The sequence below is a fragment of the Dromiciops gliroides genome, chromosome 4 (assembly GCF_019393635.1).
Source record: "Dromiciops gliroides isolate mDroGli1 chromosome 4, mDroGli1.pri, whole genome shotgun sequence".
Taxonomy (NCBI): Eukaryota; Metazoa; Chordata; class Mammalia; order Microbiotheria; family Microbiotheriidae; genus Dromiciops; species Dromiciops gliroides.
The window spans coordinates 409,355,946-409,381,945 of NC_057864.1; the positions used below are offsets into that span (position 1 = coordinate 409,355,946).

At 37.5% G+C, this 26,000-nt stretch overlaps 1 protein-coding gene across 3 annotated transcripts in view; it reads right to left on the reverse strand.

Annotated features, from left to right (window-relative positions):
• Nucleotides 1-516: 516 nt before the first annotated feature.
• LOC122755562 overlaps nt 517-26,000 on the reverse strand; it is a 153,847-nt gene continuing 128,363 nt past the window's right edge. For all 3 annotated transcript variants that reach the window (XM_044004173.1, XM_044004172.1, XM_044004174.1), the window contains 7 exons: nt 22,822-22,905; nt 17,258-17,364; nt 8,091-8,151; nt 7,205-7,389; nt 6,279-6,395; nt 3,167-3,266; nt 517-2,641 (listed from right to left, as the gene is read on the reverse strand). In XM_044004173.1, coding sequence (XP_043860108.1) covers nt 2,591-2,641; nt 3,167-3,266; nt 6,279-6,395; nt 7,205-7,389; nt 8,091-8,151; nt 17,258-17,364; nt 22,822-22,905 — 705 coding nt within the window. In that variant the 3' untranslated portion in view covers nt 517-2,590. The remainder of the gene's footprint in view (nt 2,642-3,166; nt 3,267-6,278; nt 6,396-7,204; nt 7,390-8,090; nt 8,152-17,257; nt 17,365-22,821; nt 22,906-26,000) is intronic.

A 26,000-nucleotide genomic window follows, 5' to 3' on the forward strand; every position in this document is an offset into this window, starting at 1 on the left:
AGCTGAAATAGAAAATTAGATGAATAGAAAAGACTAAATAATTACCCCAGTTTTCTATATACATTAGAAACAAATTATTTATGAAAGAGTTCCCTATTTTAAAAGAGGAAAATTAGAAATCAGTCTTATACAAATTAGGTTTAGACTAATATCTTAAATCATAAATTCAAAATGAATAAATGATCTGATTTTTAAAGATCATACCACAAAAACTAATTAAAAAAGAAGTAGATAATAAATGTTTCATATCTCTGGGTAGAAGGTGAATTCTTAATCAGACAAATAAAGGGGATTATAAAATATTTTTAAAAATCTTTTTACATGAACTATATTTAGGATAAGATGGGAATCAGGTATCACTGATAAAGTTCTGATATTTAAGCTATGATGTTGTTTAGTCATTCTTCAGTTTTGTCTGATTCTTTGTGACCCCATTTGGAGTTTTATTGCCAAAGATACTGGAAATAGGTTGTCATTTTTTCTCCAGCTCATTTTACATATGAGGAAACTGAGACAAACAGGGTTAAGTGACTTGTCCAGATTTTACTAGCTTGCACAGCTAGTAAGTGTCTGAGGTCACATTTGAACTCAGGTCTTCCTGACTCCAAGCCTGATGCTCAATCCACTGCACCACTAGTTGGCCATTTAAGTTATATAGATGAATAAAAAACCCCATAAACATGTAAGACTAGAAGCAGACCTTAATAGATAAGTAGTCAAAGGGAAGGAACAATCAGTTCTCAAAAGAATTGAAAACTTTTGACAACCATATGAAGCAATGCCCTAAGTTAATAAGAGAATCATAAAAGAAAACAACCCTGAAGTGTCACCTCACAGCTAGTAAATTGGGGGAAAAATGACATAAGATGGGAATAGTTAATATTATAGAAGTTAGCAGAAAGACAAGCATACTCAGCCATAATTGGTGGGGCTTTGAATTAGTTCAGCTATTCTGGGAAGTAATTTAGAATTATGCAAAAAGTGACTTAAAAGTTCTTTGACCTAGAGATTCCATGGCTAGGTATATACCTCAAAGTTCAGTGAAAAAAAGACTCTTCTTCCCCTCATCACTAGACACCAAAATATTTATAGCAACACTTTTTGAGGTGGGAAAGAAGTAGAAACAAGGAATATTCCCTTTGATTAGGGAATGGTTAAACAAATCATGGTAAATTAATATATATATATGTGTGTGTGCATGATTCTTGCCATCTTCTGTCTTCTTTTCCACCACCCTGATTATATATATAGGAAATATATTATAATCAAAAATATAAATAGGCTACATACTACAGCAGTACAATGGAGCTGGAGGCACAGAATTTACAACCATTTTGTAATTTTGTTTCATGGATTACTATGGATCTATAATTGATTACCAAGTAGCCAACCTCCAAGTGACGAACCTCTATATTTAGCTAGGCAAATTCTCAGAAAGCGCGTCTAGTTTGTTGATAGGACCATACTCTACGGTAGAAAATAGAAGAGCTTTAGTTTCATTGAAGGTGGGAAGATGGAAACCTCCAACACCCAGAAATACCTCCACACCATGATTGGAGTAGGATGTTGTAAGGACATTCACAGCAATCATTTCTAATAGTAGCTCTTCACTGTGTAGCTACATAAGTAATAGCTATAGCGTTGGGGGTTTTTTGTTTGTTTGGTTGGTTTGAGTTTTTCGGGGGGGGGCAATGAGGGTTAAGTGACTTGCCCAGGGTCACACAGCTAGTAAATGTCAAGTGTCTGAAGCCAGATTTGAACTCAGGTCCTCCTGAATCCAGGGCCAGTGTACCATCCACTGTGCCACCTAGCTGCCCCCAGCTTTTAAGTGAAGCTGATTAATCTATAATGCTGCCTCAACCACCACAGTCCACTGAAGGATCATTCAGAATTTAAACCCAAGATCAGTTTTCTGTAGACCCACAAAAACCTTCAAATTTGATATACTTAAGATTACTCATGTATAACTTATTTTGAATTGCTTGAGTTCTTGTGGGTGGGTGGGGTGCGAATGGAGGGAGGGAAGAGAATTTGTAACACACAGTTTTAAAAAAAATTGGTGTTAAAATTTTGTTTTTACATATATTTTGGAAAATAAAATTCTATTAAAAAAAAAGATGGATAAGATACCATCTTGGTCAGGCCAACTAACCAACCAATAAAATTAAAGGAGGAAGAATTCTGAAAGGTGGCTTAGAATTAGAGAATGAGGAAGGGGTCTAAGAGATTGGTTCAAGACCCTGATTTTAGAGATGAGGAATCTTGGACCTAGAAATGTTTTAAATGATGTTCTTCTACCACTTAGGAGTGATTCAGTAATTCTAACATAATTTTTAAAGAATTACTTACCTGTGCACACACATATATATATAGTGTTTTTAATGTAAAGGAAACATTCTCAATTACTATTCTGGGAAGCAGGCATTACTGAAAATAAAATGCATGTGACAGTGATTTCACTCCCTGTCATAAAGTCTTTAGTGTCATTTATCTTAGAATTAGGAAAAATAAAAGCTGTCATCTAATTATTTCTTCCACAATGGTTAATATTTCATAATCCTTTTTGTCCAGTTAATATATCTTCTTCTCTTTAGTCTTGATCAATGTAATTATTGCTGTTTTTAATTGCTGGCTTAACTTCCTAAAAATGTAAAAAATATAATTTTTAGGACTCATGCCATTTAGAAAAACCTTTTCTTCAATGAGATTTAGTATAAAGGTCAATTTGCAAAAACTATAAAAATGTGCACTCTAGATCAGAGGTGTCCAACTTGCAGCAACTAAATTAAAATGTTATTGGGAAATGTTTAATAAAATAAATGAAATACCATACAAGTATCTTCCCATTCTAAGACTCAAGGTTATCCTCGTTATACTTAATATTGTTACTAAACATGCTATAATAATAAATTTTAAAAGCTAGGTCCACTCTTGTTGATCGAGGATAAATGATTCATACAGAATCCCATGGAGAAAACAACAGAACCAGAAGAATCAAGCAAATGTTAGGGTTTTTTTTTTCTTTATAACATCAGGGTAAATTTCAAAGCAGGAAGCTTCCAGTTTGATATACCAGCTGGATATACCCACTGGGAATTTAAAATTTAAAAGAGTTGAAAGTGGAAATGAATTCCTCTCTGCAGGAAAAGAAAAGAAATGGACCTACCAGGACTGGATGAGTCATCATCACTTGTTCCAGGGTGAGAGGAATAGGGGTCCTCCCAGTGGAAGTATTTTTACTGTGTGGGCATTTTTGATGGTCAACACTATAAACAAATGGAAGAAGCTCATTAAAGAGAATATTTAACATTGCCAACTCTTAGTGGAAACTCTTAAAATAGCAATCCAGGTGTATTAGGGCTGTGAAATAATGACTATTTCTCTCATGAGGAGGGTGCTCATTATATATTGGGCAAAATATCTGCAGTTCATGAAACCAGAGACGTATGCAGATTACCACCTTTGTGTCCTGTTTATTTGTTGCTGTAGTAGTTCAATCGTGTCCAACCCTTCATGACCCCATGGACCACATTGTCCATGGAATTTTGTTGGTAGAGACAGTAGAATGGTTTGCCTTTTCCTTCTCCAGTATATTAAGGTTAACATAGGTTAAATGACTTGCTCAGGGTCACACAATTAGTAAGTATCTGAGGCCAGATTTGAATTCAGCTCTTTCTGACACCCGGCGCAGTGCTCTATCCCCTGAGCTACCTAACTGCCGCCTATTCAATTCCATTCTTAATCTAGTTGGTTTTTACTGCCTATACTATTCCAAACATGGTACCTGAAGCATATATCTAATGATTGTCTAGGTACAAAAAAAAATAGCATAAGGGCTCTTATTCAAGAAAAATATGAACATAAAAGGGACAAGTCTGGCCATGTAGTGAGAGTGAGGGACAATAATAGATAGGCAGCTAGAGTGGTTGTTATATTGGTACCCATGAAATGGAAGTAAACCTAGAAGAAGGTAGGATCTCCATTAGGAAAACATGAAGAAGTCACACAGGGTGTGAAGGGAAGTTTGCATTGTGATTAGTAATGTCCTCATCAGTGGGATCATAGGTCCATTGGAATATTAAAAGAAAGTGAGAAATAACACAGGATCATAGCTTTAAAGAAACTTGGAAGCCACCTTGTCCAAGGGCCACAGAAGACCAAAGTGGTTAAATGACTTGCCCAAGGTCACAGAGGTAGTAAATGGCACTACAATGACTCCAAACCCAGGGTTTTTTTTTTAACTGGACCACACTGCCTCCCTTTATACAGTTCTATGACATGTATTTATTTATTCAGAATCCAGAAGCCATCCTATGAAGCTATGCATTGAATGGAGTTTGGGGGAAATGAAGATCTAGTGACTGCTTTCAAAAGCAAGCATTTGATTGTGTAACATTTAAAATCTAATGTGTGTGTCCTTACCTGCCCCCCCAACCCAATGTGTGGGGGAAACTAGCTAGGATTTACTTATAAATTCAGCAACAGTTTAGTTTTTTAAGCTTTTATTAAAGTATATTAGAAGTTAGTAAAGAGAGAAAGAGAGCACATGTCTCTGAAAGAATGGAAAAACCTTAGCTCAGATCTACGCTAGAGAGAGAGAGAGAGAGAGAGAGAAAAGCTCCTTCCCCTAGCCACTCATGCTTCCAAAGAGAAAGTGTCCCAGTCCATTCCACAGGAAGCTCTCTGTGGAACAGGAAGCGGGGCTGTCCCCCTACACAGCTCCAAACTAATTGGTTGGTTGCATTCAAGTCCATTGATTGACATGACAAAGGCGGTCCATGAACTTCCCTGACGCCAATTTGACCTTAGAAACCTCACAAAGGTCATCTCATGCCTTCTCGGCAGAAGGCAGGGGCCCCTGGTTCTCACAATCGAAAAGTATGAAATCCATATTGGACTAGAACTGAGTGTTATTTCAGAATTCTATCTGGCATCATTTTTATTGGGCCAACAAAAAAATAAAAGAAATCACTTTGCAGGCTTTGCAATCAGGAAATCCTGACTTTATCTGTGTTCTGCCTATTTTCAGAAAGCAACTACTTATATGCAAAGATGTGCTATGTTCTGGTGTGCCATATAATTTTACAATATACAAAGTAAATAATGTTTTCATTCTTCATGGAGCTATGGTTTTGTTGGTGTAGATACGTTTTGTTTAACCACCACTGGTTATAATGCTTCTATAGCAGTTTTTGAAAGGTGCTATGGCCAAAAACAATTCATCACCTTGATAATGGCCAACCTAATAGTTGGGTCTGAATGACATATACTCATCCGTTACTGTTCTTAGAGCTTGTCACCCTCTAGCCTCACTGTCATAAGGAAACAATTTTCAATGGTAAAATTTATAGGGGACAAGGTAAGTTAAACCTAACAAATAATTATCCTCAGAGTCCTCTGTCATAGGAGAAGTGAGACCTGGGAAGAAAAGTGACAATGGTCCCAAACTAACAGAATTAAAATACAGGTTCTCTAACTTCTAAACTCATAGGGATGAAAGCACAGAGACAGACTTGTGATCTTTATTCAATGCAAACTGGAACCTTCTTTGCAACTGACAGTTTTAGAAATTTGTGAGAGCAATTGTAAAGATAAGAGCCTTGATTAGAGTTGCAAAATATTTATCTGGAGTAGGTTGAACTTGTACCCAGGTCTTCTTGGTCCTAAGGTTATCGTTCTATCTATCCATTCTACCATGCTAAGTCCATATTCTATTGTTTTCTGTGCTGCATACAAGCTAATTTTTTTTTTTTTTGCAGGGCAGTTGGGGTTAAGTGACTTGCCCAGGGTCACACAGCTAGTAAAGCGTCTGAGGTCGGATCTGAACTCAGGTCCTCCTGAATCCAGGGCCAGTGCTCTAGCCACTGCGCCACCTAGCTGATACAAGCTAATTTTTTTTTTTTTTTTTTAGTGAGGCAATTGGGGGTTAAGTGACTTGCCCAGGGTCACACAGCTAGTAAGTGTTAAGTGTCTGAGGCCGGATTTGAACTCAGGTACTCCTGACTCCAGGACCGGTGCTCTATCCACTGTGCCACCTAGCCGCCCCACAGGCTAATTTTTAAAAGACTGTACTATAAGGGGCAGCTAGGTGGCCCAGTGGCTAGAGCACTGGCCCTGGATTCAGGAGGACCTGAGTTCAAATCTGGCCTAAGACACTTAGCACTTGCTAGCTATGTGGTCCTGGGCAAGTCACTTAACCCCAACTGCCTCAACAACAAAAAAAAATTTTTTAATAAAATAAAATAAAAGACTGTCCTACAGACTCATTCTATACATACCAAGAAGCCAGGATAAAATTGGATGTTTTCAGGTTTGAGACGTTTTTGTTCAACATTGCAGGTAGCTTTTTTATCCTTTTGTCACTTGAAGAAGTGGCTGTAAGATAACATTTTTTTCTGGAATTTGGGAATGAAAACAAAAAATATAAGCTACCAATTTTTTCATCATGTGCCATATTATGTGAAATGAGTAATCCAGAACATTGGAAATCATAGGAAACATGCAGTCTTAAAATTTTGGTCATCAACTTGACAATTATTAGCTGTGTGACCCTGAGAAAGTCACTTAATCCTCATTACCCCGCAAAAAAGAATGTTGGCCATCAACAATATTGAATTGTATGGGTATAGATGGATTTGGAAGTTTTTTTTCATTTTTAAAACCATGTCTGATTAAGATTTCATTAAATATCTATGGAAATGTTTAACATTTTTTCTTCTTCCCTTTCATAGTAGTCCCAAGTCAGGCCTATCAATTGACCCTTGTAATTTAGCTAAAGATAATCATAAGCAGGACAATAACTTAAAAGTATACATATACATATATACACACACACATACATATGTGTGTGTGTGTGTGTATATATGTGCACCTCAAAAGAATTTAAAGGGCATCTCATTATTTCCTTCATCTTTACAACATCCCATGTAAAAGGCAGAAGTATGTGTGTACTCACATACGCATATGTATAAATATGCATAAGTATTATATGTATATGCACATATACATATATAATTTTAATTGATGGACATTTTGAAGCAGAAAGAGATGGTGATATTTTCTAATATCTTACATAAAGTCAGTACCAGAGCTAAGACTAAGATCAGACTCTCTGTGTTCCTGATCCAATATTAAAATACTTATGTTCCATTTCCAAATTTCACTTTCTAGCATTTTTCTCTCTCCTACTCAAGGACATACTCACACATCCATGGCTTTGTTTCTGTCATGTTTCCATTTTGGATTTCCCTTTTTGTTGGACCGGAGTTTACAGTGGGAGACGTCCAAGTGATGTTGTGCCTGTGTTTCCTGACGATGAACTGGGAATGCTGCTTTTGTCCTCACGGGTCTCATTGGCTGCTTGTTGTTATTTGGAAACAGGAAATCCAGCTTCCAGGAATAAAGGACATGTTCAATTTCATTTTGTCCTTTTGTATTGGGAGAAGAATGTTAGAAACAGTTTTCTATGTGACCAATTTGATTTGCAGGAAAGTACGGGCCAAAAAGAATTATCTGTTTGGTTATCTGAGTTGAGGAAACTGTGCCCCATAATTCTGGGCCCAATTTTAAACCCATCACAATTCCATTTCACTTTCTGTCCTTTGTTGTTATTAACTGGGAAGAAATCATGTTATATAACTGGATGAGGATGGGATGGAAAAAGAGAAAGAAATGAGACTACAGAACATGATTTTAATCTGAACTCAGTGTAGTCTCAGAAACCAAAGACTGATCGGTCTTGCCTGCTTCCTTTTCAGCCCCCATATTCCTTATCCAGCAAAATAACCAGAATCATTAAACAATGAACTATAAACCATGTCCACAGTAAAACAAATGATTTGAATAGGGCATTCATTTTCTATTCTCAATTGTTGGCTGCCTTTTGAGTAGCTGCCTCCCTCTCTTCTATACATAGTAGAGCCTTAGTTGTAAGGTCTCATTGAGGGAAAAGGATGTGAAAAGGTACTGTGTTATTAACATCAGACTTCCTCCAAGGGGGGCACATACCAAACCTCCATTTCTGCCCCTCCTTCCCCACCCATCTTGAATTTAACAGATTGTTGCTCTTTCTAGATCAGTAAACTACTAACCAGATCACGGGCACTACACTCTTTATCCACATCTGCAAAATGGTCATTTCTCTCAAGCAGTCTTCCCAGGTTAGCACCAAACCGAGAAAAGCAAATTCAGAAGAAAGTAATCAGGTCTTTCACCCCTTGAATACACAGCAGCTGTTGAAATAATGGCTTAAATATTTCTTTTTTTTTCTTGCTTTGACCAGGCATTGCTTTAAAAGAAACAAGCCTGCCTGCAGCAATAAAGAAAGGTTTTTCTTGAGCATTCCTGCAAGTGTAATGGGCTTATGAAAATTTTGCCATCCTTGATCAATAGCAGCAGTATGAAAAATCAGAACTTTCCAAGGAGATGTCACAATGAACAAATTGGTCAGAAAGCCATGGGCCAAAATCCATTGCCATAACATACATGTCATTTATCAGGATGGTGCAACTCCAAGCCCAGGTTGCCCATCCTTAGATTGTCCCTAGGTTCTGGGTTCATAATGAGATAGGCTGGGGATCCATTCCAGGCTTGGACCAGTTCTAAAAAATTAGGAACCATGGGAAGAAAGATTGGTGGCCATAGGGTCCACTTCCACAAAGGCCAGAGACCTTCTTAGTACTATACCAGTGGAGATCAGAACTTCAGAAGGGATGCCAGGACTGAAATAAGTACACCTCCCAAGGGTATAGACCAGACAGAGTCCCAAGAGGTAAGCCAGTAAGCAGGATATTGACTGACCAATTCAGTTCAAAATTTGATTTCATTTAACAAATAATTTTAAATATGTATTATAGGCAAAGAAAGGGGGTGGTTATTAATATAAGAGGAGCCTTCTCTCATGGAGTTTATTTAATAGGGTGATAAGACACATAGACCAGTGCAAAACACAAAGCAATTGGAACAATATCTATGATATTTTTATTTAAAAAGTAATAAATATGTCTTGCTATTAGAAATCAAATTTAAATTGTGTATATTTATAAAATCTTTGTACTATCTCACCTCTGTGATATGCTCAACATATATATTCCCACTGTACAAATACATAATAATGCTGGATAAAGAGAACATTGTACACAGTATCAACAACATTTAGTGATGATCAACTGTGATGGACTTGGCTCTTTTCAGCACTGCAATGATCCAAGGCAATGCCAAAAGACTTATGGCGGAAAATGCTCTCCACACCCAGAAAAAGAACTATGGATTCTGAATGCAGACTGAAGGATACTATTTTCATTTTGTTATTGTTCTTCTTTATTTTTTCTTGTTTTTTTTTCCTTTTGTTCTGATTAATGTGCAAATATGTTTAACATGATTGTAATGTATAACCTATATCAAATTGCTTACTGGATTCAGGAGCGGGGGAGGGAGGGTGGGAGAAGAATCTGGAACTCAAAAAATATCTTTACATGTAATTGAGAAAAAAACAAAATAAATAAATAATTAAAAATATACAGTGCTGGATAACTGCCTTAGAAGAGGGTAAAACAAATGCTACTAAAGATTCCTAAATCTACTGAGTCAATTGATCAGGATGTAGGATCATAGTATTTAGAGTTTAAAGAGAAGGGAAAGGAACAAGCATTTATTAACACCTACCTCACAAAATCTCCAGGAGGTAAATGACTTGCCCAGGGTCACACAGCCAGTAAGCGCATGAGGTCAGATCTGAACATGGGTCTTTCTAACTTTAGGTCCATTTATCCATTCTGGCACCTATCTGCCTCAGAAGAGTTTGGAGATTGTGGAATAGTAGAAAGAGCACTGACTTCAGGGCTACAGGACATAGGTTAGACTCCTAGCCCTACTGTATGTATTACTTATCTCTGTGACTTAGGCAAGTCACCAAACTTTTTTTTTTTTAAGTGAGGCAATTGGGGTTAAGTGACTTGCCCAGGGTCACACAGCTAGTAAGTGTTAAGTGTCTGAGGCCGGATTTGAACTCAGGTACTCCTGACTCCAGGGCCGGTGCTCTATCCACTGTGTCATCTAGCTGCCCCATACCAAACTTTTGTTAAGTCTGGTTCCTCTTTTGTGAGAGGTGGGATGGTGGAGGTTTTGACTAGGTAACCTCTGAGGAGTTTTGAGCTCTTAATCTAAAGTGCAGGTCAGATCATTTCCCTGTTCAATAAAATCCAGTGGCTCCCTATTACCCCCAGAAAGAAATAGAAAATCTCTTTGGCTTTTAAAGCCCTTCACACAACCTGACCCCCTTTCTCCCTCTCCAGTCTTGTTCTCCTCCACATACTCTAAGATAGTGATCCTGGCCTTCCTTGCTGTTCCTCACACACCACACTCCATCTCTCAATTATGCATTTTCACGTCTGGAATGCTCTCCCTCCTCATGTCTCTCTCTTGGCTTCCTTCAGGTCCCAGCTAAAACAACACCTTCTGCATGAAGCCTTTTCTGATCCTCCTTAATAACAGTGCCTTCAAAGGGGTAGCTAGGTGGTGCAGTGGATAAAGCACCAGGCCTGGATTCCAGAGTAGCTGAGTTCAAATCCATCCTCAGAAATTTGATACTTACTAGCTGTGTGACCCTGGGTAAGTCACCTCATTGCCCTGAAAATAATAATAATAATAATAATAATAATAATAATAATAATAATAATAGTGCCTTCACTCTAAAATTATCCTGATTTATCTTGTCTATTATCTTGTTTGTACCTATTTGTCTGCATGCTGTCTCCCCTATTCTACTTTGAGCTCCTTAAGAGCTGGGATGGGTTTTTTCCCATTTTTCGTATTTAGCCTACTGCCTGGCACATAGGTTACAAATGACTGGGCCCAGAGGCAGCTAGGTGGCGCCGTGGATAGAGCACCGGCCCTGGAGTCAGGAGTACCTGAGTTCAAATCTGGCCTCAGACACTTAACACTTACTAGCTGTGTGACCCTGGGCAAGTCATTTAACCCCAACTGCCTCACTAAAAAAAAAAATAAAAAAAATAAAAATGACTGGGCCCTACTCACTAAAATATCATTCATGTATCACTAGAGAAAGGACTCTAAAATTTGGCAGCATTGATTCCCCTCTGACAGTTTGGTGAACACTATGGAATCTTTCTCTGATTAGGATTCTAAAAGGCATAAAATACACAGGATTACCAAAAAAATAATGAATTCTATTGAAAAATTTAAGGCCACAGTTTCCAGGTTAAAAACCTCTGGTCTCCATTAATCCTCACATTTTAAAGATGCTCAGGGTTCAGTGATTTGCCCAATTCCCTTAGATTTACTCTAAGAGAGGAGCAAGTAGACCCCATGCTAGTTGTTGGGTGGGGGTGTGTAAGTCATGGAGGGCTTCTTGAAGTTGATGAAGCTTGAGAAAGTTTTTGAAAAGAAAGAGAAACAGCTTTTCAGAGGGATAGTAAGTGCAAAGTTCCAGAAATAGGTGGACATTCACAAATGTAGAGAGAAAAGGGAAATGCAAGAAAACAAGCATATTTGTTAAACAAGAATGGAGGGGCAAATGTGGTTTGATGGAGAGAAGCATAGCCTGAGAAACAATTCTCTGGGTGCTTTCTCAATCAATTTTAATGTCATCGGCAATTCTAAATTGCTGTACGAGAAGACAGCAACAGTCACAGAAATAATCCCTATCAGATATTTTGACTTATATAAAAATAGGCCCAGATCTACTTGCTTTTCCCTCAGAATGAATCTCCAGACTGGTCATAGATTGAATGGGAGGTCAATCCCCAGGCACTTCCTATAAGGTGTTTGACTGCTTGTAGGACTTACAAGAACCTATTGGTCCTTCTAAAGTCCCCATTAACTAAGATGCTTAATGAGGATATTCAGAGTCACCCTTGACACTCCCCATTTGGTCCAGATACTGAATCCCACACTGTGCTGGTTTGTAACATCCCACACCATTCAGAGGCCTCTTGCCAAAGAACAATGTGCAAAGCAAACAAACTTTGATAGCCTCAACTCAGGGCTTAATCTCAAAAGGTGACTCTTCTTTAAATAAGTAGTTTCATGATTCTAAACCTGTCTTCCCAAATGATTTGAGAAAATGTTAAATGATGTATGCTTCCAAACAAAAGACTTTTGGGAAAATAGCCTTTAATACTTTTTAGATTTTATATTTTTGAACGTTGCATTAGCTTAAAAACCCCAGATAGGATTTGTCTCTTAAACAAGACATGGTGCAATGAAGCCAGATGAAGGTATCAGAATATTCCACCCCCCAAAAAAACCCCACAAAAAAACATCCCAGGTTTATGGTGAGGAAACATATTATAATCTATATATGGTTACATTGTGTGTTTATTACAGGTTTGCATTAAGGAAATGTGCAATACAAATGTCCTAAAATGTGAGCTTTTCAAGACCAGAGCCTGGTTTTTTTTTGGGGGGGGGGGCGGCGCAGCGGGTGCCTTACTTTGTATTCTTATCACCTAGAAGAGTGCCTGGAACATAGTAGGTCCTTAAAAATAAATGCTTGTTGACTGACCTAAGGAAAGATGAAGTAAAATTTTTATGCTCAACCTGAAGTACTAAATCTTGTCCTTATCCACCTTAGCACTCCCTAGCTGGGTTTTGATATAGAGTTCTCTGAAAATACTTTATTACTAAATTAATTTATTCCAAAAGCATAAGGGAACATTTATAGTTCAAAAAGGTAATAAAGAATTGTCTTCCAAAGAGGAAAAAAAACCTAAGCATGTGAAGTTTTCATTCTCATGAAATAAAAGGAACCTTTCTACTCTATGCATTTATTGCCTTTTGAAGTCACCCAGTCAGTCAACACGTATTTATTAAGTACCTACTGTATATGGCACTGCGCTGGCATTCTGAATACAACAAAAGGCAAAGATGGGTCCTTGCTCTCAAAGGGCTCACATTCTAATGAAATAGTAATAGAGAGGGTCTGAAGACATATTCACATCGACATTCCCTCATTTTTGTGATATGGGCAAAAGAGACATGGGTATACTCACCTAGAGACACAAGAAAGAGATAAGGAAGTGGATAAAGCACCGGCCCTGGATTCAGGAGTACCTGAGTTCAAATTCTGCCTCAGACACTTAACACTTACTAGCTGTGTGACCCTGGGAAAGTCACTTAACGCCAATCGCCTCACCAAAAAAAAAAAAAAAAAAAAAAAAAAAAAAAAAAAAAGAAAGAGATAAGGAAATCTGCTCACCCAAATAGACAAACGATATTGGTTTGCTCTATTGACAATAAGAAGGCCATGCTGAAGAAAGACACTTCCCGTTCCACCTCTAAATCTTATGGGTTATTGTTTGAACACATTTTGAAATAAGTTTTGTTTGGTTTTTGTTAGTTTGTTTTGTCAAGCCTTAGAGGGTATGTATTAACTATTATTCATGGGAAAGGACAGATAGGTAGGTAGATATTGTGAAGCCAGAGGAAGCCCTAACTTGGTGGAATTGGTACCAAATAGCCAATAGAGCAGAGATAGCTTGGTGCGCTGGGCTAAAAAGTGAGACTCAAGATCTCTGTTCAATCCTTTCTCTGACACACACTGACTATGTGACTCTGGGCCAAAAACTCTCAGTGCTCTAAGAAACTGTCTAAGATTATAAGCTGGAGAGAAGATATCCATGCACTGTTGGTAGAAGAACTCTACTCATTCTGGGAGTTCCCTATACAAATGAAATCATAATTCTAGTCCCTATCCCAGTAGGGTAAGACATTTCAAAATGAAACATGAGAAACTATTTCAACAGATCCTCCTGGGCTCTGGCTTAACATTTTCTTCAAGGTGAAGTATTCCAGTAAGTTAGCTTAGTAGTTGGCCTTGGTTCAGCTTTGTCTTTTCTACATTGCTGTTCCTTTGTTTGTAGTGTACAAAAACCATCTGAAAGAAAGTCTTGGCTGTAAAGAGTTCATTCCAGCCCCATCCATCATCCTCCTTAAACATGTTTTTTTTTTTTGTTAGCTTGACAACTACCTAATTTTAGCCTAATAACTAACATGCCCTAAAGATCCTACCAACCTCTGACAGTGAGGAAAAGCCTGCCCAAAGCCAAAAGGTACCTAGCAGGCCCATGGTTCAATTTTTGAAGGACAGTAAGTTACAAAAGCTAAGGATCAAGGGCTAATCTAGAGGAACATTCATGGAGGCCAGTCACATTTACATTTCAGTGGCTAGAACACACTTTTCCTATATATTGCCATTTCCCCAACTACTTGAACTGATTAAAGGATGCTGGAAAATTACCTAGGCCCTTAAATTGCCACAACAAAGGCTTGGTTTCTCTTTTCAATCAAAACAACACAACTGCTTGATTCAAATGCTAATAGCCAGGACCCTGAATTGGTCACTAAACTAGGGAGAGACTTTCTCCTGCAAATGACCAGAGACTCCTCTGCTGTGGCAATTCTCATAACTGTCTGTCAAAAATAAACAAATGAAAAAATGACAAGTTTCTCACATCCCTAATATTCCTTCAAAAGAAACTTTTTTCATGGTGGTCCTAGGAGGGCGTGACAAAACGAATTTCTGAAGAGTCAGGCTTTAAATCTGACCGAGGCTGTAACTCCTCATGTCAGTTCCCATCTCTCCCATCACAAAAGCAAGAAGTCATTTAAAAAGGTTTAGCAAAATCCTTTGCTCGAGATAAATGGCATTGGTTTTGTCTATGTCATTTTTCATATTCAAAAAGGTTAGTGTCCCGTCCTTCATTGGCTGGTGCTTCATTCCTTATCTCCATGACTCCCCTCCTTAGAGTTCTCTGGATTTGTTGCACAGCCAATTGGCCATATAGCCGTCTGTATTTTCCTTGAATACTGTAGAACCAAATGACCTACACACTATGAATGAGCCCCTATGTATAACAATATGGCTTGGCCTAGTGGATAGAGAGTTGACCTTGGAACCAGGACAACGTGGGCTGCTTCTCATACATACTTGACCCTGAGCAAGCCATTCAACCTCCAAGGCATGAAGCAACTTTCCAAAACTATAAAGTTCAGAGAAGGTGCAGACCTGCATAGGGAATTTCCTCACCTTAAAGTTCCCAATATCAATGAAATTCCTGGCCAAATCCTTATCACCCAAGTCTCATACAGAATATGCCATATCTATTTACACTGTGCTTCAAAGTGGCCTTAAGATGTTTCCGTGTGTGTGTGTGTGTGTGTGTGTGTGTGTGTGTTGTTGAAAATAATGTCCCTTAAATTCACCACAAAATATTGCTTAACTAAAGGTTGGTATAATTAATGATTATTAAAATTAAGGTAGAAGAAGATTATGGGGGTTTTTTTGGTATAGAAACTGCCAAATAATTCATATTAACATAATTTTCTCTTCTAGGAATTTGTGATTACCTGCATATAAATCAAACATGGAATATTTCTAGATTCTACAAGGATTATGTTGACATATTAAACTGAGGAATTACATGCTCTAAGACTAGACACTAATATCTTTAGAGATTTGAGATTTTGCTTCTACTACACTGCATCCTCAGCACTTTCTTCTCTGTTTCTGATATATAACTGAATTTGAATGTGGAATCCAACTTAAGTTTTTTGAGGACAAAGACTCTTTTTATTATTTCTATCATTTCTTAGCCTATGGAATATAGTAGGTGTTTATTGTTGAATTCAATTGAAAATGAATCGATTCAATTCAACTCAATACTTATTAATCAACTAATGAGAAAGAAAGGAAAAAAGAGAAAAAGGAAGAGAAAGAAGGGAGGAAGGAAGGAAGGAAGGGAGGGAGGGAGGGAGGGAGGGAGGGAGGGAGGGAGGGAGGGAGGGAGGGAGGAAGGAAGGAAGGAAGGAAGGAAGGAAGGAAGGAAGGAAGGAAGGAAGGAAGGAAGGAAGGAAGGAAGGAAGGAAGGAAGGAAGGAAGGAAGGAAGGAAGGAAGGAAGGAAGGAAGGAAGGAAGGAAGAAGAAAGAAAGAAAGAAAGAAAGAAAGAAAGAAAGAAAGAAAGAAAGAAAGAAAGAAAGAAAGAAAGAAAGAAAGAAAGAAAGAAAGAAAGAAAGAAAGAAAGAAAGAAAGAAAGTTTAAGATATCCATTTGGGACTAGGGCTTTCATTATTTCTCCTATTCCTCCCATTCTTCCCAGCTATCTCACAGAGCACATCTAGTTTTGGCTCATAGTTTCTCTAATACTAAGATTCCTGAGTCTGACTATCCCTTCTAAGTATCACTCAGGCAGCTCTCCATTGCCAGGAGATTCATAAAAGGACACCTTCTCTCTGAAGGAGATCTGATAATTAATTTCTCAAACACAGCTAGTCAGTCCTTAGTTTCCTGTTTGATGTGATCTTGTGATCATTCCCCTCGTTTGTAATACATAGAAATACACAGAAAACCACTTTCAATGAAAAGTATTTGAAGTTAAACTCCAATATTTCACATTATGAACCAAATAACTGCTCAGCAGATAATTATTTTAAGGGATGAAATAGAAAGTGTGGAAAATTTTAGAAAAAAAAATGTTAAACTACTTTTTAAAGTTTTGTCACAATTTCCAAAACCTACAAACGGAGTTCAAAAGATCAAAGTACTAGAGTAAAACAAATCCAATTAACCATAAATACCTGCCCCCAACAACAACAACAACAACAAATGACCACACTTAATTTTTAAAGGAGTAAATCAGGAGAAAGGGAAGATATCAGAGATTTATTCAAAGAAGTAACTATTGATCTTTGTGTGTTCAGAGTAATCAAATACTCTTAAGTACTGAAAGATTAGATTCCTTTTACTATATTTTACCATCTAGTAGATAACAAAGTGGATTAATATACTTTATACTTTAGAAAGATTTTTAATTAAAAATTCCTGGGGGGAAAAGGGTTTCTAGGTCATCCTCAATTAACCAAACTGCCTCAATAGCCAAACAATCTGGTTAATTGAGGTTTCAAAGTCTATAATAATACAAAAAAAATGTATTTTACAATATATTGAATTGGAATACTATCTAAATTCTGTATATATATCTAGAGCAATTCAGAAATAACCTCAGTTCAGAATGGAGAAAGCCCCATCAGGGAGAAGCTTCACTCTGAACTGGACTCTGCAGGATGTCTCCTAGGACCCTAGTGAAATTGGGCGGATGACCTAATGTTTTTGATTAACCACAAATTTAAATTATTTTCATTAATTCTCCATAGATATAGATAATAGGGAGGTGACTCTATGTGGACTAAACACTATGAAAAGTTGTATGTCCTATGAGTCTGAAACAGAAATGAACTCACCTCAAAGATGATTCCATGTTAGCAGTGGAGATGACATACATCTCATATAAGCGATCTAGATAGGTCTTGCTTGGGAAACACATCTCACTTAATGTATAAATTTCATCCTGTAATTAAGAAATACCTTGTATTATTATTTATCTTTTCTGAAATATGGCCTGTTTTCCTAATTAGTGTGTAGGTCTTTGAAGAACAGGAAGCAACTGTGTTGTTTAAAAATCTAAATGTGGGTTCTAATCTGTCCCCCCCCAGTTTTGGGGGGAAACTAGATAAAATCACTGATAAATTCACCAAGCATTTAGGCTTTTAAGGGTTTATTAAAAGATATAAGATAGTAAAGAGAGAGAAAGATTGAAAACAGATTTCTTATAGCATGGAAATCCTAGCCTTCCTAACCTCCCACCTGAAGTCCTGCCACCAAGCTGATGTCTCGAACCCAAAGAGGAAGAACCCCTCTGCCAGCATCTGCTTCCTAATTCGTGTTCTCCTCCCAGAAATGGGAGGCTTCTCAAGTTGACTGGCTGGTAGCTTTGAAAAACAGTACGCACGAGCGGACGTCACTTCCTGACACCAAGGAACTGACCACATGGCTTGCCCTTAGACTTCTCCTCATGGTGAAGCTTTCCTACAGTAACTCTCCAGCAGGTGGTATCACTCCAATCATTACACAACAATCAATCCAAACATTTATTAAGTGGATACTAGGTACAAGGTTCTGTGTTCAGTTTGGTGAATACATATATACCAAAGTGAAAAGTCATTTTAGCCAAGTAGGTTCTCAGCCACTGAGAGCTAGTCTCCGAGTTAGGAAGCCCTGGGTTGAGTAGGCACATATTCTAGCAGTTGCTGTGTGACCCACCCTACCATCCCTATACCATGCTGCCTGTACAACAGCTATCATCCTCAACTCAACCCTAGGAGAACCTTGGACTCTGCCTCTTCCTATCTGGGTTCTGATAAATGAGATTTCACCTTATTTTTGTGAGAACCAGGTCTTTACATGCCCAGGTAGTAAACAACTCCACTTTGGCTCCCTTCCATATCCTGTCTTCCCCAATTGGAAGATGTGCTCATCAAGGGCAAAGACCTTGTATTTGTATCCCTAGTGTTTAGCACAATACCTGGAACAAGTGCTTAAGAAATCACTTTAACAAAAGTGTCTCTGTCTCTCTCTGTCTCTCTGTCTCTCTCTCTCTGTGCCCCCCCCTTTCCCTCTGCCCCTTTGTTCAAATTCTGCATCCTAACTATTCACAATTGTTACCTTTTACTTGGAATCCTTTCCATGCCTTGACTATCTCAACCTGACTCTGCTCTTGCCTGTGATTTCATTTTTCTTGTTATCTGTAGTGAATTGTGATGTTGCTCTTATTTGGACTCTTCCCCCCTTTTCTAACTTTTTCTTTTCTAATTTTAGATTTGACCTTCTCTACTTGATTGACTTCAAAATATGCTCAGACTAGATATATTAGAGGACAGCTAGGTGGCACAGTGGATAGAATTCCAGGCCTAGAAACAGGAAAGACGCATCTTCCTAAGTTCAAATCTGGCCTCAGACACTTCCTAGCTGTGTGACCCTGGGCAAGTTACTGAACCCTGTTTGCCTCAATTTCCTCAGCTGAAAATGAGCTGGAGAAGGAAATGGTAAACCACCTCAGTATCTTTGCCAAGAAAACCCCAAATGGGGTCATGGAGGGTTGGACACAACTGAAAAAGGCCAGACATCACTTCTCTCTAATCCATTTAAAACTTACAGCTCAATACTAACCAGCAGGCTGTCTCAAACTCAGTATGTATGGGGCACATCATGTTTCTGTCAATCAGGGAAACTTAAAGTACTTATAATGGAGAATAATAATTGTATTTCATTATAATCAATAGCAAATAACAATCCAGTGTTTTTTTTACGAGATGGCCACTCTGTCAAGAGCTAGTTAAACAAAATCCAGAATGGATGTTCCTTTAGAGGAGGCACTTTATGTGCACATGCAAGCACGGGAGTGTGTGAGAATATGCACATGGATATTTTTAAAATGTAGGGCTGGGAGAGACCCTGGAGGCCTCCTAGACCAACCCTCTCATTTGACAGACAAAGACCTGACGTCTAGACTCCAAATCCCACAAGCTTTCCAATGTGTAGTGCTGTCTGGCAGGGGCAAGCAGTGAGGGGAGAGAGGCTGGAGAGAGGAAGGGCAAGCAGACAAGAAACTATTACAACACTCCAGGGAAGAGATGAGAGCATGAAGTAGAGGGATAGGAATAAAAGAAGCAGCTAGGAGGGGCCCTTGGAGCCCACCTTGCTCAGTCTTACTCCCTTCCCTCAATCCTTCCCCTTCCCCCAACTCCCATTTTACAGATAAGGAAACTGAAACTCAGGCAGATTATCTTCCTCACACTCACAGACAAGAATGTCAGAAGTAGGATTCATACCCGCATGTATAAATACATTAGTCTTTCTATGTATATATAAGCACACACACCTTTGGAGCAGCTAAGGTAGAGCAATGGGCTTCAACTTAGGCAGCAAATGCTGCCTCTAACACTTGCTAGCTGTGTGACTCTGAGCAAGCCAAACATCTTCTCTGAGACTCATTTTCTTTATGTGTTAAATGGGGATAATAACAGCACCTACTTCACAGGGTCGTTGTGAGGACTAAGTGAGATAACACAAAGAGCACTTTGCAAACCACAGAGTGCTATTATATAAATGCCATTATTACTAATAAATATAATATGTATATCTATTTGCATGAGAGGTAGCTGATGGTTACAGACGAATCTAGGAAGACCAAGTTAGAAAAAACACAGATTAAATGTCCATATGCATGTATATTTTTATAGCCATATATATAGGTATCCATCCATCCTGTTTCTATATCAGCTACTTCACTCATGTATCTATAGCTGTTTATCTTTCATACATACACAGATGCACACATATATACACACACACACAAGAAAATATATGTGTATATATATCTGGATTTATATTCACACACATGAATGCTACTACCATAGTTAATTTTCTCATGGAAATAGATGATACATAGGTAGGTAGATAGGTAGATGATAGATAGACAGATAGACAAACAGACAGAGAGATGGAAGATAGATACACATATATGTGTATTCATATAGATATATTTAGTGTGTATAAAACATATATGCATATCTGTTCAGTTTATTCTTCAAGCCTTGTATTTCTTTCTTTCTTTCTTTCTGTTTTGGTGAGGCAATTGGGGTAAAGTGACTTGCCCAGGATCACATGGCTAGTAAGTGTTAAGTGTCTGAGGCCGGATTTGAACTCAGGTCCTCCTGAATCCAGGGCCGGTGCTCTATCCACTGTGCCACCTAGCTTCCCCCAAGCCCTGTATTTCTAGCTACCTCTGCATCAATCAACTATTTTATCAAATATGTATTAATATATATACTATATATTTATGCATGTTTAGATGAATGTGAATTTTTATGTAAATAGTTTGAAAAATGTTCCCTTGTTCAAAAATCTCATGATCTTTGCCCAGAAATCTATTAAGTGCTTATTCTATGGTAGGCATTTACTTTCTAACTTCTTCCAGCCTGTGTTCCCTCTTCCCAAAACTGCTAAAAAATCTAATGTATAATCCTATGTCATCCCTTACTCAAAAAGCTTCCATGACTCCCTACTTTTTATAGGATAAAATTAAAATTCCTTAGCCTAAGATTAAAGCTGCCATAATCTGTCTCCAACCTACCTTTTATAGGTAGGCCTCTTCTCTCCAGTCAAATCTGACTCTTAACAATTCTCTTAGTGTCTTACACAACCTGTACTAGTCCACTTTGGCACATAGATACAGGCCAATTCCCTATCAGTCATACACTCCTTCCTCCTCTCCACCTGCCCAAATCCTTCTTTCTCTTCAAAGCTCAGCTCACATAGCCATCTCCTGGGCAATGCCTTCCCTGATGTCATCCAACTGAAAGCACCTTCTCTCTCTCCTAAAATCTTCCTAGAGCAATAAAGTCTCCATCTCTTCTTTTCCCCTATCATGCTCTATTCTAAATTACACTTTCTTTATCCATGTCTTGTTGCCTTTCAATGGAATGAAAGTTCCTTGAGGGCAGGAAGTATAATTTTTCATCTTTGTATCACCATGTCTGATAAAATGGATTTAATATTTGCATGGGAAAAAATTTTCAGACTTTGATGTCTATAAATATGTGTCAAAAGACAATCAAAATATATTGGGTCTCCTCTTCCTCCTCTCTCCACTAAAGTTGAATACTCAGGAATGGCCAGAAAAAAGTATTGTAATTACAGTTAAGACATTTAGGACCAGCAGAACAAAAGCCATTGAATCAGGATATGGTACCTGATCCGCATTATGATATTACAATCCTAGAAAATGAGAGAATGGCTTGCATGCTACTTACAACTTCCACCCCAGCAGGACTGAAGGAGAAATAAAAGAAAGTGGCTAATTGGCTCTTCCTGTTTCCTTTTCCCAGATCATTCTTGAATACAGCCTCAAGGCAGGGGCTATCTCACAGTGTATCTTGACATTTTCAGCTATAAGAATAGGCTCAGGATAGTTCAAGAATCTCGGAGGATAGTGGTTCGAACCTTATTAAAATTGAATCTGTTTTATAGATAAGATACCTTACTATATACATATACACATACAATATGAGTGAGTAACTAGGTTAAGTTTAAGCATGTCTTGAAAATATTTTGTATTAGAAGCATGAGCAAAAAAATTGGCTAACTTGAATTGAGTATACATCTGTTTAGGCACACCAATGTGTATGTAGTGCATTTATTATAGAAAAATAGTGTTTGTGGGAAAAAACCTTATACTAGTTATTGACTTTCATATACACACAGAATATACATGTGTGTATAAATTACATGTATATATACACAATATCTATTAGTTTTCTGTGTGTGTGTGTGTGTGTGTCCCCTTTCTCGCTTATAAAATTGCTGATGTTCTCAATTAAAAACTTTATTTTCCACTTTTATCATAGATGGCTTTTTGTAAGAAATCTCAACAAAATCCAACTACAGCTTTCCTGCTCCATTACCACAGTTCTCAGGAGTTACATGATTTATTAAATTTTCCTGCCAGATTGAAAAAAAAATTCATATTACCATTTAAATCCCTAATGTTGGTCATGTAAAAGTTTGGAGTGGTCTTGATATGCTGATAGGAAGTCAAACCCAACCTACTTGGCTTTGTAGTTCTCTAATCAGCCTGGTTAAGGTGACTCATGAACCTCATTGGCAGGAAACAGTCTGGAGGACAGTAACCTAGTCCTTTGTCTCAACCTTTGGGCCTAGACTTCATTACTATTATCATGATAAAAGCAAGTGTCTTCCTGCTTCCTTTTCTTCTTCAAGTCTTTCCCAGTTCTTGCCTCTTCTGAATTTCACTGTGAAACTTCAACACCTTAGGCCTTCTCCAAGATAATACTTAGAGGAGCTCAAATAAACTTTTAAGTGAAAGAGAAGGGAAGAACAGAAGGGGGAATAGATGAAGAAGAGTCAGTAGATGTTACAAAGACCGGAGGTCTGGTGAGAAACTCACTCTCTCCTGTTCTTCTGATTCCTCACTGTTCATTTCTTCCTTTTCATTCTTTTTTCTCCATTCAGCAAATCTAGAAAAAATTGACTATTGGGAAACACAATAAATTATAAAATGATAGGTTTGAGTCATTTTTATGAGTCAATTATTTTCCTTCACCAGCTTAAAATGAAAGGCAATAGATCACCAACCCTAGAGTCAAGAGGACATTCAAATCTGGCCTCAGACACTTACTAGCTGTCTGAAACTGGGCAAGCCATTTAAATCTGATTGCCTCCAAAAATAAGAAGAAAAAAAATAAAATGAGAAGCAATCTGGCCACATGGCTAGAAGGCCTGCTCGAGATTCTAATGCCAGGCTTGAGTCTCTCTCCTCTGCTGAATACTGTCAATGTGACTCTGGGAAAAATCACTAAACCTTTTATTCCCCCTGGTATTCTAAGACTAAGCTGCAGAAAAAAATTAATGCTATGCATTGATAGAAGGGGTTTCTTCTCTGGGAAGTTCCCTATACTGGTAAAATCACAGGGCAGGACCAAAACAAAAAAAAAAAAAGAAAAGAAAAAGATAAAAAGCTTAAAACAGTATTTTTCTGATGCCTTAACACAAATGATTGGTTGCTATGATTTAAGGATAAGATTCCAGAATAGACTAAATGTGCTTCATTGACATGTTGAGTTTTCTACCCAATAGGTCTATACTTAGTTTTAAAAAATGTTTTTACAAAGGAATATTTACTTCAGAGATATTGCAAGTACAAAAGTGTTTTGAAACATGCATGTCTTTGGTGCATCTATAGGCTACTGAGTTTGAAGATGCATAGAGACCTGTATTAATGAGAAGAGCTAAAATTGGCTGTATCTTTTGCAACTTGCCAACTCTCTGGGTAAAGTCTATATCAACAAACTAATATTTGTGTTTAAAAAAACACAGACACACTCAGGGGAATCTGGGTGGTGCAGTGGATAAAGCACCAGTCCTGGATTCAGGAGGACCTGAATTCAAATCTGGATTCAGACACTTGACACTTACTAGCTGTGTGACCCTGGGCAAGTCACTTAACCCTCATTGCCCTGCCAAAACAAAAACAAAAACAAAACACTCAGTTTTGATCTTTAGATAAGATCTAGGCCTATTACAAGAACCATCTATAATTTTGGTAACACTGCACTTTTTGAAGGGTGAGTTGCTATAGGTGGTACATGGAAATTTAACGTAATAGATTTCCATTGTGTAGGTATTTAATCTGTTGGCAATCTCTACATATATTATCAAGGAATATTTCTTTTCATTCTCCATGGTAATATTGATTCTAATATTGCACATCTAACAATACTATGACTAGAGAAATAGCATTTTACTTTCCTAATTTTATTTTAACAGTATCTATAGTCCCTGTTTTATTTTTTTAAAAGGGGGGGATAGTGCCTAAATTTTAAAAATTCCTATTGTGATGCTCAAAAGCAATTCATAATTCTTGTAGAAAATAATTAAAATAGTATCAGTACTATATTTATACTAACTATATAGAAGTCCTTCCAGGTATAACCTGATTATGTTAAATATAAGGGCAGGATAGAGCATCTCTATCTACGTGACCAATAAGGAAAATACACTGATTTCTACATGTAGATAAAATATATTTTTAAAGGAGGTGAAAAATTAGTGAATAATTATCCATGTAAATATATAATTTGCATATTTAGAGTCATTTGGCAGCATTAAGAAATTAAGCTTTTCAAATCCTGCTTCTGTCACTTCCTATCTATGCGACCTTATGCTGGTCATCTATCCTTTCTGAGCTTCCCCTTCTTCATTTATAAAATGGGGAGATTAGACAGGATGACTTTTATGGGCCCTTTCATCTCTATCTATAATTCTATGGTACTTCAATGATTTAAAAAAAAAGAACCAGCATGGCTTTTTAATCAACAATAGGTCATAATAAATTAATTTTTGAACAGTTCTGCTAGAGGAATACTATAAATATAACTTACCCTTATATTTTAGCAAAATAATATAACAAAATATATCATGTGATATTTGAGTAAATGGGGGAAAGATGTGGGCTAGACAATTAGATTGGTTCTAGTTAATGCCTAGGCTCACTAGTTTCATGTCAACTTGGAAGGAGGTTTCCAATGAAGTGCCCTAAGAATTAGTACTGGCTCTTATGTTGTTTAACATTTCTATCAGAGATTTGGATGAAGGTAGAGATAGCAATGTTTATCAAATTTGCAGATGACACAAGGCAAGAAGAAATCACTAATGTACTAGATTAATGATTCAGAATAAAAAATTATCTTGACAGGCTAAAAAATAGGGCTGAGGGGGCAGCTAGGTGGTGCAGTGGATAAAGCATTGGCCCTAGATTCAGGAGTACCTGAGTTCAAATCCGGCCTCAGACGCTTGACACTTACTAGCTGTGTGACCCTGGGCAAGTCACTTAACCCCCATTGCCCCGTTAAAAAAAATAGGGCTGAATCTAATAAGATGAATATTTAATAGGGGCATATGAAGTCTGATACTTGAGTTCAAAAAATCAACTTTATAAATACAAAATAGGCAAGCGATGGCTAAATAGTTTGGTTACCTGAAAAGGTGTTTTTAATATATACTACTGGGTTAATATGAATCAACAGTGGGACACAGCAAAAACAACAACAAAAACCCTATAATGACCTTTGGCTTCTCTAAGAGAAGCACAGATTTCAGGAAGAGGGAGATGTTAATCCTTCTTTATTCTGCCCTAGTAAGACCATATCTGGAGTATAATGTTCTATTCTGGGACACACATTTTATAAAGGAGATTGATAAGATGAGAAGCATCCAGGGGAAGGGGATGTTATTACCTTGGTTTCTTTATCTATACATTCAGGGAATCTATATACTGAGAGAGCTGGATGAGACAACTTCTAAGGTCTCTTCCAATCCTCAATCTTTGACTCCATGGTCAAAGAGCACAGACAAGAGTTGCACAGGATAAGGAAACATGGATGAATTGTGATTTGTGCTAATGGAAGCAATAATTCATATCTCTAATGTCACAGATCCATTGAAGTATTGAAGGAACAAATAGAAAGCATAGGTAGCAAATAGAGGGAAAAAACTATATACAAGTAACCCAAAATGTATCCTGTATATTATTTTAATTTCATTGGGGTATCTCTTTATTTAGCACTT